This window comes from Prionailurus viverrinus, chromosome F1 (genome assembly GCF_022837055.1).
Source record: "Prionailurus viverrinus isolate Anna chromosome F1, UM_Priviv_1.0, whole genome shotgun sequence".
Lineage (NCBI taxonomy): Eukaryota > Metazoa > Chordata > Mammalia > Carnivora > Felidae > Prionailurus > Prionailurus viverrinus.
This window is the reverse complement of record NC_062577.1, coordinates 22,880,660-22,895,913: the sequence shown is the minus strand read 5'-3', so window position 1 is coordinate 22,895,913 and position 15,254 is coordinate 22,880,660. Positions and strand designations below refer to the sequence as shown.

The 15,254-nt window shown below is 43.0% G+C and overlaps 2 protein-coding genes across 8 annotated transcripts in view; one reads left to right on the top strand and one right to left on the bottom strand.

Moving 5' to 3' along the window:
* The window catches only part of RGS8 (regulator of G protein signaling 8), a 147,269-nt gene that overhangs the window by 131,133 nt on the left and 882 nt on the right, over positions 1 to 15,254 (bottom strand). For 2 of the 5 annotated variants that reach the window (XM_047839745.1, XM_047839744.1), the window contains exon 2: positions 6,384 to 6,448. Coding sequence is in view for 1 of the 5 variants with exons in the window: in XM_047839751.1 (XP_047695707.1) it covers positions 2,485 to 2,539 (55 nt within the window). In the remaining 4 variants the exon portion in view is untranslated. Of the gene's footprint in view, positions 1 to 2,484; positions 2,621 to 6,383; positions 6,666 to 15,254 lie in introns of those variants that run through there. The other 3 variants (XM_047839746.1, XM_047839747.1, XM_047839751.1) reach the window with 3 other exon arrangements.
* NPL (N-acetylneuraminate pyruvate lyase) overlaps positions 2,537 to 15,254 on the top strand; it is a 38,497-nt gene continuing 25,779 nt past the window's right edge. Inside the window, exons 1-3 of one of the 3 annotated variants that reach the window (XM_047839742.1) lie at positions 2,689 to 2,893; positions 6,053 to 6,079; positions 7,590 to 7,675. In XM_047839742.1, coding sequence (XP_047695698.1) covers positions 7,608 to 7,675 — 68 coding nt within the window. In that variant the 5' untranslated portion in view covers positions 2,689 to 2,893; positions 6,053 to 6,079; positions 7,590 to 7,607. The other 2 variants (XM_047839743.1, XM_047839741.1) reach the window with 2 other exon arrangements.

Below are 15,254 nucleotides of genomic sequence, written 5' to 3'. Positions count from 1 at the left end.
TTTATAATAAGCCAGTGATCTAGTAAGTAAAATGTTTCTTTGAGTTCTATAAGCTGTTGTAGCAAATTAATCAAATCCAAGGAGGGGATCAAAGGAACCTCTGGTTTATAGCCAATGGGTCAGAAGCACAGGTAATAGGATCTGATGTAACATCTGAAGTGGGGGTGGGGCGGGGAGGGCAGACTTCTATGACTGAACCCTTAACCTGTGAAATTTGATGCTATCTCTGGGGAGATAGTGTCTGTCAGAATTGAGTTAAACTGTAGGACACCCAGCTGGCATCAGAGAACTATTCCTTCTTAGTGAGGGGAACACCTCCCACACAGTGGAATTGGTACTAGAACATTTCAGCACCATGACAAGAAGGTAAGGGGAACCTTTCTGGGAAGGTTTCTCCAAGTCCACTCAGGAACCTGTGATAAGGCTCCAATGTCAGCACCAAGGATGGAACGTGTGGCCAGTCTGATCAATTACAGTGTACTGTATCCCCCCAAGCTCTTTTCTCCACATCACTGAGTTTCAAACTTGAATTGTAGTGAACACAATACGATGAGGAACCCCAACATATATATTTTTTTAAACAAAGCAGAGTTGAAGGGAGTAAACGTCTCCAAATCCAACCCTCTTTGCCTGCAGGTAGATAAGCACTGAGCTCTGCGCTGTGGGAAAAACAAAGAAATAGGACAAGGTACCTGCCTTGAGCACCTCGCAGTGGAATGAGGGGGCAAGAAAGAAAAGCATAAAAAGTAATGGTGATTAAATAACACTGTACAACAATAAAAGAAACACCACAGAGCCCTTGCCACTTATCAGACAAGTGTTAGAGGACTTCGGGCCAGCAGTGAACCTTGGTTGTCTCTCCCTTCTTCTAAGGCCTCCTCCTTGTCTAAGACTGCTCAAGTGTCAACCTCCCCCAGGAAGACTTTTCAGAAATGCTCTCCTGCCTCATCATGCCCACACACTCACCCCTCTGCCCAGATCAGAGTCTTTCCCTCCCTCAGTGTTTCATACCTTTGTATCAGCATACATATTTTTAAAGGTAAATGTCTTCCCCACAGAGGCTGTGAGTTTCTTAAGGGCATGTAGTAGAGGCTATGATGCTCTCCCTCCACCATTCCAGTGAGACTCTTCCCCACCCCCTTTCTTTCCATAGCTTCTACCACAGGTGTCAGCCCTGTATGACCATCAAGGCTCTCCCTGCCTTCTCCCTGGGTGGCTCCCCAAGTATATTTCCTGCACCTCAAATCCAGTTTTAGCATCTGTTTCTTAGCAAACCCTAACACACTATTATAAGGCATTGCTTTGTACTTCTACATATATTTAAACAGTAGTTTATTCATTTAACATGTTGGTTTATTGGTTGACAATATTAAGCCTGATGTTCTATAACTTTTGGGTACTGAAATACTTAATTTTGCATGTATTAAAGTATGACTTTGAAAAAAGTTACATCCCATTAGGATATATTCTTGTTGACATTCTTAGACAGACATAACTAGGACTTTTCCCTTCCTTTTTTGCAGGAAAACATAGAGTAGTGGTTAAAAGTATCATCTCCCGCACTACTTGAAACCAAATCACAGCTCAACTACTCATGGGCACTGTGGCCTTTGGCAAATTACTCAAACTCATTAAAATACTTTTTTTTTTTTTTCTGATCTTTAGAATGGGATGGTGCTGAGGCACCTGGATGGCTCAGTTGGTTAAGCGTGGTACTTAGGCTTAAACAGGACTTCAGCTGAGGTCATGATCTCACCGTTTGTGAGTTCCAGCCCCGCATTGGGCTCTGCACTGACAGCGTGGAGCCTGCTTGGGATTCTCTCTCTCTTCCTCTCTCTCTGCCCCTCCTCCACTTGCACTCCCTCCCTCTCAAAATAAATAAACTTAAAAAAATAGAATGGGATGATGGTTCCTCAACTGTAAAATATGACTTTAAAAAATAGTACTCACGACAAAGGATTGTTTTATGAATTGATTAATGAATTAATTTCTGGAGCCGCATGCAATGAAAGTACTTCCATAATGAGTTTAAAAGCATTTAAAATGCAAACTAGAAAGTCCTAAGGGAAATTTATTTTCCCTAAATGAATTAAGCATAGGCCATTGTCTTTTATGCAAAATTGAGGATAACTCACATTAACAAGAGAAACCTGAGGACTTGTCTATGTTTCTGATGTATTAGCACAGCATGTAACACTAGAAAGTAAACTCTTGACATTCCTACAAGTAGAGATATTTTGTTTAAAAATAATTATCCCGTTCAAAACTTTTTCAGTTGTTCTCCAGAATACGCAGGAAAGCTATCGCTTTAGAAACGAATCCAATTTTAATATCCGTTCATCACCTTTGAACATGAGGGCATGCGGGGTTGGGGCAGCAGCACCAGCCTGAAAAGCACAGACGGGATCCCCGACTGGCAGGCAGGGTTCTCAGCACACTTCGGAACCGGCAGCCCAAATTTCAAAGCCCACAACCACGAAGTACCTGTTGCTGCCGAGCCCTGGACAGAAGTTACAGCGAACAGGAGCCCAGGAGGCATCCGCAAGCGGTACGACCCGCGCAGAAGGGGAAGGGAGAGTTTGCCCCGCGGAATTTGGGCGCGCGTAAGCACGCGCCGCGGCTCGGGAGGCGCAAGCTCGGAAGCTCGCAGTCCCGGCGCCTCGCCCACACCCCCAGGTAACGCGGAGGGAGGCTAAACTGCACGTGCGCTCAGCGTCTGGGCGTGCGGGGCGCGCGGCTCTGCGCGGGCGCGTAGGCACGTGGTGCGGGGCCACGCGGCAGCGGAGGAGAGAAAGGCCGCGGCGGGGGCGCGGGGCGGCGCGCGGCACTGCGGCGAGCGGCAGCAGCGGCGGCGGCGGCCCACAAGCGACCGAGGCGGACCCGGGCTTATCGGGTGAGCGCGGCCCGCGCGGGGCGGACGGGCGGAGGGAAACCTGCAGCCCACCCGGGGATGGGGTCAGGAGGGCAGAGGGGCGGGGGGGACGGGGACGGCCCGGAGGAGAGGGGAAGGCAGAAAAGCTGGGACGTGGGGCTAGAGGAAGTGCGAAAGCGACGCGCTCCAGGCCTGGGGCAGGGGTCTGCACAGATGGACCACTCTCCTGGATTCTTTCCGGACTGCATAGCCTTCTCCAAGGACCCTTCAGTGAGCTGAGTCAGCTGTGGAGTGGAGCAGACTTTATCATTGCATTTGACCGAATGCCTTCATTTTATGGGAACTTGGTTATTTTTCTGCGTTTTGGTTTTGTTTCTTTCGTTTCTCCATTTCTTTTCTTCTTTTGCGCATATTTCTCGAGTCATTCACCATGCCCAGAGTTGCATCCTCCGTCTCGCCCAGAGATTTTTTTTTTTTAACTTTGCCCTTTTCCGAGGATTTGACTTGAATTCTTTGTACTAAGTGTTGGTGGATAGAGATACAAGATTTCAAGAGTAATACCCTCTCCCCAGCATCTCTATTAACATTCTAAATTCGCATTGAGCCCTAGGGTGGAGAACATTCTAACCACTTGCTTTTTTTTTTTTTTTTTTTTTTTTTTTTTTTTTTTTTTTTTTTGGCTTTATTTTCTTTAATGAGTCTGAGAGACAGTGCTAATGGATTTAAACCCCTTTCTATTTATCATTATTACTGATACGTATGGACATAATTCTGCCATCCTGTTGTGTATGCTTAAAATAGTAATAGGAAGTTTCAGCCTCTATGCAATCCAACATCTCAAACATGAATTTTCTAAAATCCACTCCTTTTTAAAAATCCTTAATGCAGTATAGAAACAAAAGCAAAATACCCTTTACTTCTTTGTTGTATCATAATAGCTCACTGCCAAATGAAATCTAAATTTTTGCTGCTAACCACTTGCTTTTGATACAAGCTACAAAGAATGCCAAAGCTTGACGTTAACAAGTTTATTTAAAATTTGAATGTACAAAATATCAATCATTACCTATTACAGTTTTTGTGATCTTTTGCCCCCATCTCTTCCTGGAAATTCAGCATTCACAAAGTCAGCAAATTTTGGTCTTTTCGTGTACTGCTCTGTGCAGAGACAGATTTTTTTGAAGCTGTTCCTGCTCCCTGGTGGCTGACGCTGTAGAAGAGGAGCCAAAACCACCCTGCTAATAGCATGTAACATTTTTAAGGAAAAGCAAGTGTTTGAGGGAATTTTGAGGAGTAAGAAATTGCCTTCCTCTTGGGAGATCAGGGAATGTTCTTTAACTTGTACAGTGAGTTTTAAAAGTTGTCTAGACTCAAGGGGCTGAAGTGGGAGATAGTCATTCCAGATGGGAGAACCTAAGGAAGCAGGCCAGATGGGAGAAGGTGGGTAGGAGCAACAGGGAACACTTGAGCTAGTGCCCTTCAGGCATGAAGAGATTTATACAGAGCCCTGGACCAGGAAGTTTGGCATTTCTCCTACTGAAGCCAGGGGAAGTCATTAGCATTTTCTGAGCTGGGCCAAGGCAGGCTTAGAAATGTCTGTGCTTCCAGGAGATTAACCTGGAAGCCTATGTGGATTGGAGGAGGAGAGTGGGGATTAAGGTAGGAATTCCTGACTCTGACCCCACATCCCTACAGGTTCTATGTTTTTGAGATTTTGTAACCAAATAGCATTTACGTGCACTTAATTTTGTTTCTTTCAATCAAAGCCATATATAAAACTACCCATCCAAGCTCTTGATGATCCTAAGAGTATCTGTAACTGCCCTAAGTGTGAAATAAATGTAACTAAAAGCTCAGAATACAGAAGTCTAGTGTGAACAGCCTAGCACTGTTTGGATTAGACTTTTGGTGCTGACCCTAGCTCTTGAGACTGTTATCATTTGAGCCTTCTTGAGTCCCTTTGGGCCTCTTAGACCTGGGGTTGTGCCCGTTGGTCTAGATAAGAGGTAATAAAGGGTAAGTTATGAGAGAGGCAGTAAGGGGGCAGGGAAGGAAGATAAGAGGCAAGAATACTTGCTAATGTCCTGTAGCCATCTGGTGCGACTTCATACTATACTTGCTATGTGCCGGGCGCCGTTGTTAATCACTCTACAAGAATTCATTTAATTCTCAACAACCTATGAAATATGACTACTGTTATTAACAGGAGTGAACACCGAAGCACAGAGAAGGTAAATAACACTTCCAGGCTCACCCCACTGGGAACTGGTGGAGCCAGGATGCAGACCCATGATGTCTGACTCCAGAGCTGATGCTCCACCTCCTCCACTGTAAGGACTAAAGGAAGCAATCATAGGGGACAGGTGGCAGGTTCAGTCTGAGGTGTCCTGAGTTCAATGCTTGCAGGAGTGCCCGGTGGAGATACGCAGCAGGCATAGTGTCCATCTCCTTTAATGCACAGACATTCCTCTGGGATAGATGGGCCTATGTTATTGGCCTTGTGTTTTCCCCATGGGCCAGGTGATTACATTTGTCTCAAAATGCCCAACAGGATATTGGTCTCATCTTCAAACTAGGACAAGGCAGAAAAATCCTAGTATCCCGTATATCACGTAAGGTTCCCCTTTATTGCCCTTCAATACAGAACAAAACTACCTGAAGGATTTGGGCTTAATTTCAGGAGCAAGTCTTGCTAGGGACGTATCTGTAAGGGGAGGGATCACGTTGGCTTCCTATAAAAGCAGTAAATTTTGCCACAGTGTGCCCTTTCATGTCTTTGTCTTTGTTTTGTCCTGTTTCTGGCTTGAAGGGCTCACCTGAGCCAGAACTCTTGGAGACAGAAAAAGTAAAAGATATGATCTTTGTAATCTGTAAAGTTTATGCTCCTATTTGGGGAAATGAGGTTAACAGTTATAAAGAGCAAACAAAATGAAACAGTTGATAATTGTTACGTTGTGTGGGTCAACTTTAAGTCTAGTGGACACTGGGCTTTTTAATGTGCCAGTGACCTCAGACCTGTAATATACCCCAACTTGTCCATTACCTATAGACATCACTGTGTTTGCTGTAAACCAACCATGTTTTGTCTAATTGTCACCAAATACGATTTGGTTATATTTTATTTTCTTCTTCAATTTTTAAGACTTTGCATTCATGGCTTCGCATTTTTGTGTCTTACAGTTCAAAAAATAACAGTTCTGTAACTAGGTAAGTGGAAAAGCTGAGAGTTGAGCCAGGCAGTCAGCCTGTGGAATCCAAGCTATTAACCACGATACTCTCTTGCCTCTCATTGGCTGTTTTCGACAGCCTCTTGGCTTTTTTACACTGGTGCAGACAGGTGTATTCTCTGCCAGATGGGGAGGGATCCTTTTGGCCCATATAAGTGGCGTCAGGTTGATTTTCTCAGCCATGATCACCCTGTCTGTGGAAGTCATTATCCAGCTACAATTTGAACACCTCATTCAATTACCTACATATTCATCACTTTTTAATTGAACACAAGATGTCTTACCAGGTAACTCAGTGCAGGAGAAGCAAAGGCAAATGAAATGTATTCATCGTCCTAGGGAGCTTGGTCTAGTGGGGGAGAGATGAATAAACAATTATGATACAGTGTACATGGTCTACTAGAGCTAGGAAAACAGGGCAAAACTAGTCAAAATTAGAATTTTCAAACATAGGTAAATCTGAAGATCGTTAAGTAGATCACACAGAAGCCTTAAGACTGTAAGTGCTGGTTTTAGGTGAGCTTCTCCTTAAAAGAATGAAGATATGGAAAAACAAAAGAATGTCTCTTTTCTCCTGACCATATTTCAATTTAAGTAATAGTATTTATGTATATATAATATATTATTTATATTATATATTATATATTGTATATATTATGTATTATAATTATATATGCTATATATTATCATGTATATTACATATATTATAACTATGTATTAGATATTATATGATTTATAATTATAATTTATATAATATATAATTATATTATATAATTACATATATAATTATAGATTATATATTATATAAATATATATAATATATAATATATATTATAATTATGTATTATATATTACATATGTTATATATTTTATATATGTAATGTATTATATGTAAAATGTATATATGTTATATATAATACATAATATATATAAATATATAATATATATAAAAATATATATTGTATATTATATATAATATGTTATGTATATAATATAGGATAATATATACAATTTTATACATATGTTTTATGTTATATGTATAAAATTACTATTACTTAAATTGAAATATGGTCAGGAGAAAGAGATATATATATGTGTGTGTGTATATATATATATATATGTGTATATATATATATATATGATCTCCTTGAGTTAAATTGATGTTCTTTCTTGGGCCTGCTGTCATGTACCCCCTCTCTGTGAGGTTTCAGGCTGCCTGAATCACCTGTATAGACAAAGTGGGAGGCCTTTCTGATAGTATTTTCCTGGAACACTTGTCACCCCCCCCCCCCCCGCTCCTGTCTTTAAAAATAATCTCCTTGTCTGCAAAATTAATCTCTACATTTTACATTCTCTTCATTTGCTCTGTGTGTTTGTGTACTTGTAAGCATTTTTCACAATTTTAAACTGGGAATGGACTTTGCCTGGGAGTTTGATCATTCATTGGCATTCCTTGAAGAAGGAGAGGAATTATATTGTATGTTTTGCAGACATTTTTCAGCAGCTCAATGGCCTCCCGGAAGAAGAAACTTCAAGGTCTCGTTGCTGCAACCATCACGCCAATGACTGAGCATGGGTAACTATCACTTGGGACCTAAGGGGATCTGTTCTCATTCCAGCAACATGGACAGAAATCCTCTACACTAGCAGTCACTTAGACTGTGCACCTCTGTGGTACTGTTGCCAAATGGCAGCTTCTGTCAGTCATCCCCCCCCTGCATGGTCTCTGACCCCAAGTCAGAGAAGAGGTCTCTGTGTCACAGACTGAACAGGAAGAGAGAAGGTACAATGTGGCATCTTGCCCTTCTCCCAGCATCTGTAGCTCCAGAAAGTAAATTCTCTTTGAATTTCATCAGACCCCTGGCTTTCCCAAATAAGGCCAATGGAACTGGATGAGGAGAATCTCATTTTAGCAGGATTTGCTATTAGCACTGACCTGGCCCCTCTAGATCCTGTCCCTGGAAAGCTGCATGATTCCACCCCAGGCTATTCATAGATGTGATTAAAATGCCCTCCCTTGAGGAAAGTGGGGAAGTTAGCTGCAAGGTGGACCCCTTAGTATGTTTGTAATCACATTTCAGCATTGGTTAAATGTTGGCAGCCTGCAGGAATTCGAGGTAACAACAGATGATTGCTGAGAACTCCTTACCCAAACAAGTATTTTAGCTCCTAGATGAATGTTATGGCAGGCCCTTTGCTCGGTCCTAGCAGATAACGGTCACGTGCCGTAGGTGTCCACATGCAACGTGTAACTCCTCCCTGGACATTGGCATTAACCAAAAAGGGATTTATCCACCTGGATCTAAATGCTTTTGACCTGTTAGAGGGGTCAGTCTGCCCAAAACAGTCAAAATTCTGGATTCTTAAAGCTTCTCCTTTCTTTCTCTATAAAATGCAATGGTAATTCACCTGCATGGTGGACTTACAGGTGTTCAAGTGAGGTCATCCATATGATGGTGCTCAGCACAGGGTCACTATGCACTTAGGTCAATAAGTTTGTTTGAACCACTGTTGTGGCATCAGATGGGGATGAAAAGATGATGGGGCATTTAAGATATTTTTATGCACGGCATTTTATTTTTTTGGTCTTATGTTGCTGAATTTGTAAACCTTAACCCTTCCCCTTTAAAAAAGGTGAAATTTCTTAGGACTTTGTATTCTCATTCAGAGCTGGCCATATCACAGTTTTCCCTCAGATTATTGGAGTTCAAAACCTCCATCTTCTCAGTTTCCTGAAAAATCATGTCTTTAACTAGGTCTAAATCAAATTCTTGCTGAGATGGCATTTAGATTACTCAGTGATTCATAGCAGTTTTTTTCTGTTGCTTCTCCATTTCCACAAGTTCGAAGAAAGACCAAAGTCAGCTCTTTGTGTGTTAGCCACTGTTGGCCCCATAAAACAGATAAATCATGTGACTGCATGAGCAGGCAGGATTCACTTCCTGTTATTGACTAGGATCCTGTTTGCAAGCTCAGAACACGACTACTGGTTGATGCTGCTTTAACCTTTTTCATCAGACCCCTCAGCCTAGAAGGGACCTCTTGAACAGTCTCATTTGTTCCTTTGGGACTCACTGGAGTGTCAATGTGTTCTTCCTCCCCATTCCACTGTTTTCCCAGGACACCAAGCCCCATATATTAGAGATAAAGGACTCTGCTTTTCTGGATCCTTCTCCACTCCCCAGTATCTCTGGCCCTGCTGTCTCCATTTCTCTATTTCTTCCTCTTCTTCAATTCTTTTCCTTTCTAGAACCTTCACTTTCCTGATGTGTGAAATTGGGGGTGCCTGGGTGGCTCATTCAGTTAGGTGTCCAGCTCTTGGTTTCAGCCCAGGTTGTAAACTCACAGTTTGTGAAATTGAGCCCTACATCAGGCTTTGTTCTGACCGTGTAGAGCCTACTTGGGATTCTTTCTCTCCCTCTGCCCTTCCTTGCTCGCTTACATGTGCATGCTCTCCCTCTCAAAAAAATAAAATAAAAAGAAAAAAAATTTTTAAGAATTAAGTTAAATTAAGGAGAGCATGGGTGGCTTAGTTGGTTAAGTTCCGACTCTTGATTTTGGCTCAGGTAATGACGTCAGGGTTCGTGAGTTCGAGCCTCGTGTGGGGCTCTGGGCTGATAGCTCAGAGCCTGCTTGGGATTCTGTCTCTCCCTCTCTTTCTGCCCCTCCCCCTGCTTGTGCTCACTCTCACTCTCTCCCTCAAAATAAATACATAAACTTAAAAAAATATTAAAATGTATGTCAGGGCATAGCACATAGTAAGCATATAAGTTATATTAGTTCCACTGTCTTCTTCTGCCTGCCCCATCCAAGCTTTCCTGTAGGTACAAGGCAAGATTGGAGCACCCACCGAGGACAGGTGGGCATTTGCCTACTTGCCTACAGAGGAATGTGAACTTCTGACATGTTTCCAGGAGATAAAAAAAAAAAAAAGGGTCATGTGGAATCAAATACCTGGAAATTCTGCCTGGTGACCTGACATCATGGGTGTTTCCCTAACCTGGCTCATAAAGTAAGCCACAGTCTCCATGAGTGAGAGTGGTTGAAAAAGAACTCTTCCCTGCATCCTTTTTTCTTCATAAGTCTAAGAAATACTCTGATTCAATGCTGAATGTAAGTTAAAGTTATGGAATGGGGAAGTTCTCAGAAAGAACATGGTTAGGTAGGTTTTAGTTAGAATGTCTGGGTTCTTGACCCTCCCCCCCAGCTTTACCACCAACTAGCTGTCTGACCCCAAGGAGGTCTTGTCACATGTTAAGAGTTCTCTTTCATATTCTGTAAAGAGAGGGAGTTCAGCCATATCCTCTCCAAAGCCCATTAAAATTCAAAGAGTCTTCTCTGGTGTTAGGTCATGAGGGATACTGCAGTGGTCCTGTAAGAATGTGTAAAAGCACCTGTAACCCCAGTCCAGCCTGCACACTGTAGCACAGTGAGCTTCCTCATAAATAAATCTGATTACGTCCTCTTTAAGAATCTCTGCTGACTCCCTTTTGTCTAAGCCTTACTGCTTATCCACAGACTATTTGCTCTACATCCCATGGGAACTTGCTAGGAATGCAGAATCTCAGGCCCTACTACATACCAACTGAATCAGGACAGGCATTTTAACTATCCCTGGATGATTCTTTAGCACATTAAAGTCCGAGATGAACTGATCTAAGTTCAAGCTCAGACTCTCTTGGATACCTCTCCTGCTACATTTCTGGTCCCTCAAACACCTCATAGTTTTTTCCCTCAGTGCCTTTACTCATTCTGTTTCCTCTGCCTTTTTCTACCACCATCCTCCCCTCCCTCTACTCCATGTGAGCACTTCCACTCATCCATCAAAACCATCCTCTGGTGCTTCTTCCCCATTTTCCGTAAAAAGAATGATAGAGTCCTTCCCCTGGGATTCCATGTCAGCCTGTGTACATCTTTACACATTACATCAGCCTGTGCATGCCTTTTACGGTACTCATTACCTCCAGGCTTGCAGCTGCTTCACCTTATTCCACAGATATTTATTGAGTACCTGGCAATCCGCAAAGACTGAGCGTGTTTTTTATTCATCATTCTGTCTTCAGCCTGTAGCACAGTGAATGGTACATTTTGTTATTTCACTAGGAAAAGAAGCTAACACTGATGAGCTAAATACTAGGTGTCAGTCATCATGTCGGGCATTTTAATGTACATGTTCCAATTTTTTTTAATGTTTATTTATTCTGGGGAAGAGAGAGATAGCATGATCAGGGGAGGGGCAGAAAGAGAGAGAGAGAGAGAGAGAGAGAGAGAATCCCAAGGAGGCTTCACGCTTAGGAAAGAGCCCCATGCAGGGCTCAATCATGACCTGAGCTGAAATTGAGTCAGATGCTCAGCCAGCCAACTGAGCTACCCAATGCCCTGTACATGTTCCAATTTAATCTGGGAGAGAACTACAATGTCGTTTGTACAGTTGATGAGACCAAGATCCTAAAGGTTAACACACTGCCCCTAGCCATGTCACTGGAGAGAAAGGTCTTTCTCTACCCACCTCAGTTCTCATCTTTTTCTACACAAGAGTAGAAGACGTTTGTTTTCCTTAGTTGTTTTGAGAAGTCACTCCTTCCCTTGGGCCAGTACAATGTTTAGAACAGAAAGTCCATTTCAGATTGGCCAAAATGTCAATAAAAAGACTATTTCCTCCCCAGAATGCCTTTGGCTTCATCACAGGAATCCTCACATCACCCTCTGGTAAAAACAGACCTGTTACCCCAGTCCGAAAGGGCCTGGACCGCTGGAGTTGGAATTGTGTAGAGTATTGTTTTCTTAACTGTGTTGAGAGACTACATGACCCAAATTCTCAGAACAGAATGTTTTCTGGCAAGGCAGGGCAATTATGGTCCCTGAATACTTCCCTGCTGAAGGAGTTTTGAAGTAGCCAAGTAGTTATTTTGCCAAAAGCACACATAACTTTCATCTGGTTTTGAATACTGAGAGTTATATGTAAAAGGCCAAAAAAAAAAAGAATATCAGATATTCTGACAGGCATGCTCGTGACCTGCCCCTTTGATTCTGTATTCTCAAATAAAGGGAACCTTTCACTTAGTGTCATACACCAGGAGAGGAAATGAACAGCAATAGAGATTTTTCTCTGAAAAGCCACTTCAAATGAATTCTGTTATCCTTCTCCCCTAAGAGAAGAGATACAGTCTACATATGGTTTCAAACTGCACCCACTCAGGGCCGTGACTGGTGGCAAAAATAATTAGATAAACATTCTGTCCTCTTACATAGTCTACAGGTGCACTAAATGTCCAAGGGTAGAGGATTAGCTAAACTAATCTGTTCATTCATACAATGAAATGCTGTATAGCCAGTCTAGTAACAGAATATCTAAAGATGTGGGGAAATATTCAATTTGGCATGCTAAGTGAAAATATAGCACCATATTTGGTACTATATATAGTACCATTTTGGTACATATTTATAGTACCAATAAATATGACCATATTTATTTAAGAAAATGCTTTATTATGTATTTTCAAATAGAAAAGTATCAAACTAATAAGAGTGATAACATCCAAAGAGATCCTGCGTAGGTTCTTCTCCCCTTTTTTATGGTGTGTACTTTCAAATATAAATGACAGAGCTTCTACAGTATGAAGAAAGTTAAGCACTTTTATGAAAAGAAACTCATGGGCCCAAGGCAAAGAATCTGAACCCCTGGGAATTGAAATTAAGGTATTAAATTGGAGTTAAATCGGGGAGTGACTTCAACAAGCCTGGCATTTGGTTCTGGATCATACAACCCTGAGGTGGCCAGCAGTGAGATGTGTTCTTGGGGCTCATGAAGGAAGACACACGCAATGGAAAGCCAGCCTTTGGAAGTGAACTGGCTTGTGCCACTTCTCACTTCCTTGAGCAACAGGCCCAAATGGCCCAAATGGCCATCCAGTGGGGATAAGAATCATCCAGTCTTACTGTTTCCATTACTGCTGGTGACTTCCTCCTAGCTGAGACAGTGCCTGCATCAATTTACATAAACCCACACTTCACACAGAGAGAGAGAGTAGGGTGGGAAACCAGAGAAGGGAGTAAAGTTCCCAGAGAGGATTATCATCCTGTTCCCACCTTAGCCCTGCTGTTGGGATGCTTTTGTGACAAATATGGTAACAGCTCTGGGTAATTTCACTGGGTTCACTTGTGATTGGAGCCACTGAGCCAAGGGCTGCAGAGATCTGAAATCCCTGAGTTAGTCTGGGGCGGGGGGCGGGGGGTTCTGTGCCTCCAAAGGGGACGGCCTCTGCTCTTCCCAGCCATTAATGCTGTTCAGAAATGCAGGCCTGGAGGTGCCTGGGTGGCTCAGTCGGTTAAGCGTCCAACTTCAGCTTAGGTCATGATCTCACAGTTCATGAGTTCGAGCCCCACGTTGGGCTCTGTGCTGACAACTCAGAGCCTGGACCCCACTTCGGGTTCTGGGTCTCCCTGTCTCTCTGTCTCTCCCCCATTTGCACTCTGTCTCACTGTCTGTCTTTCAAAAATAAAGAATTTTTAAAAATGCAGGCCTGGCCTTATTAGATCTTCTGCCTTCTCAAAGTCATTTTTTTTTTAGTGTTTATTTTTTGAGAGAGAGAGAATCGGAAGCAGGCTCTAGGCTCTGAGTTGTCAGCACAGAGCCCCATGTGGGGCTCAAACTCACAAGCCTCATGAAATTATGACCTGAGCCAAAGTTGGTCACTTAACTGACTGAGCCACCCAGGCCCCCCTCAAAGTCATTTTTTTAAACAAGAAAATAAATGTTTAATGTTGTGAAGGTCAAAACATTTAGGAGCCATCTCTTTTCCACCTCTCTCTCTCTAAGAGGATTTTAGGTGCATTTTATGAAAAGCAACAAACTGCTTTCTTTCTTTCATTTTTTTAAGTTTATTTTGAGAGAGAGACAGAGAGAAAGAGCACAGATGTGCAAACGGGAGGGGCATAGAGAGGCAGAGAATCCCAAGCACCTCTGTGCAGTCATCTTGGAGCCCAATGTGGGGTTTGAACTCAGGAACCATGAGATCATGGCCTAAGCTGAAACCAAGAGCCGGATCCTTAACCAACTGAGCCACCCAGGCGCCCCAACAAGCCGCTTTCTTGAGGGGCTAGAAAATGTATCACCCATAGCATCCCTAACCCTAGTATAATTGTAGCTCCCATCCAGCAAGGCCTAAAGGAGTAGTGAGAAGGGGGTCAGTGTAGATGGAAGCACTACCCACTGAAGCCCTAAAATAGTATGGAGTCCACTGAAAGAGGAGAGGAATCATGGGCTTCATGTACTGGCCTACATTTGTCAAAGGGTGCAGCCAACTCCCTGGAAAGAGAAGGGCCAAGGGAGGGAGGAGTGCAAGATTTCATCCTGTTTATTCCAGATCCACCTCCTCCTCAAAGTCTCTGTTCCCAGCCTCCCTGATTAGAATAATTAGTCCCTCTTCTAAACCCCTGTATACTTAAAAAAACTTTTTTTAATGTTTTATTTATTTTTGAGAGAGACAGAGTGAGAGCAGGGAAGGAGCAGAGAGAGAAGGAGACAGAATCTGAAGCAGGCTCCAGGCTCTGAGCTGGAGAGCTCCAGGCTCTGTCAGCACAGAGCCCAACGCCGGGCTCGAACCCACGAGCCCTGAGATCATGACCTGAGCCACCCAGGCGCCCCATCCCGTATACTTTTTGATTCAGTCATAGCCTTTATCATGTTTTCTCAATGGTCTAGTTATTTATATACTAGTTTCTCCTTTATTCAGTTAACGTTATAGGTTTAAATGTATCCTGCGGGTGTGAAGATAAGCTGCTTTTAAGACAGCGATCACTGGTGTTTCACCATCATTGAGTCTCTGCACTATGCCAGGCACAGACTAGGGATTGTGAGGTATTAAAGGCACAGGCCTGCCTTCTGGAAGTCCTTGCTCTAGCCTGCAGGGTGAGCATAAACAATTTACAAAATGATTCTTGGGGTGTTTGGGTGGCTCAGTCAGTTCGGCATCAGACTTCACCTTAGGCCATGATCTCTCTGTTGGTGAGTTTGAGGCCTGCATTGGGCTCTGTGCTGATAGCTCAGAGCCTGCAGCCTGCTTCAGACTCTGTGTCTCCCGGTTTCTCTGCCCCTCCCCAGTTTTCACTCTTGTCTGTCTCTCTGTCTCTCTTAAAAGTAAATAAACATGTAA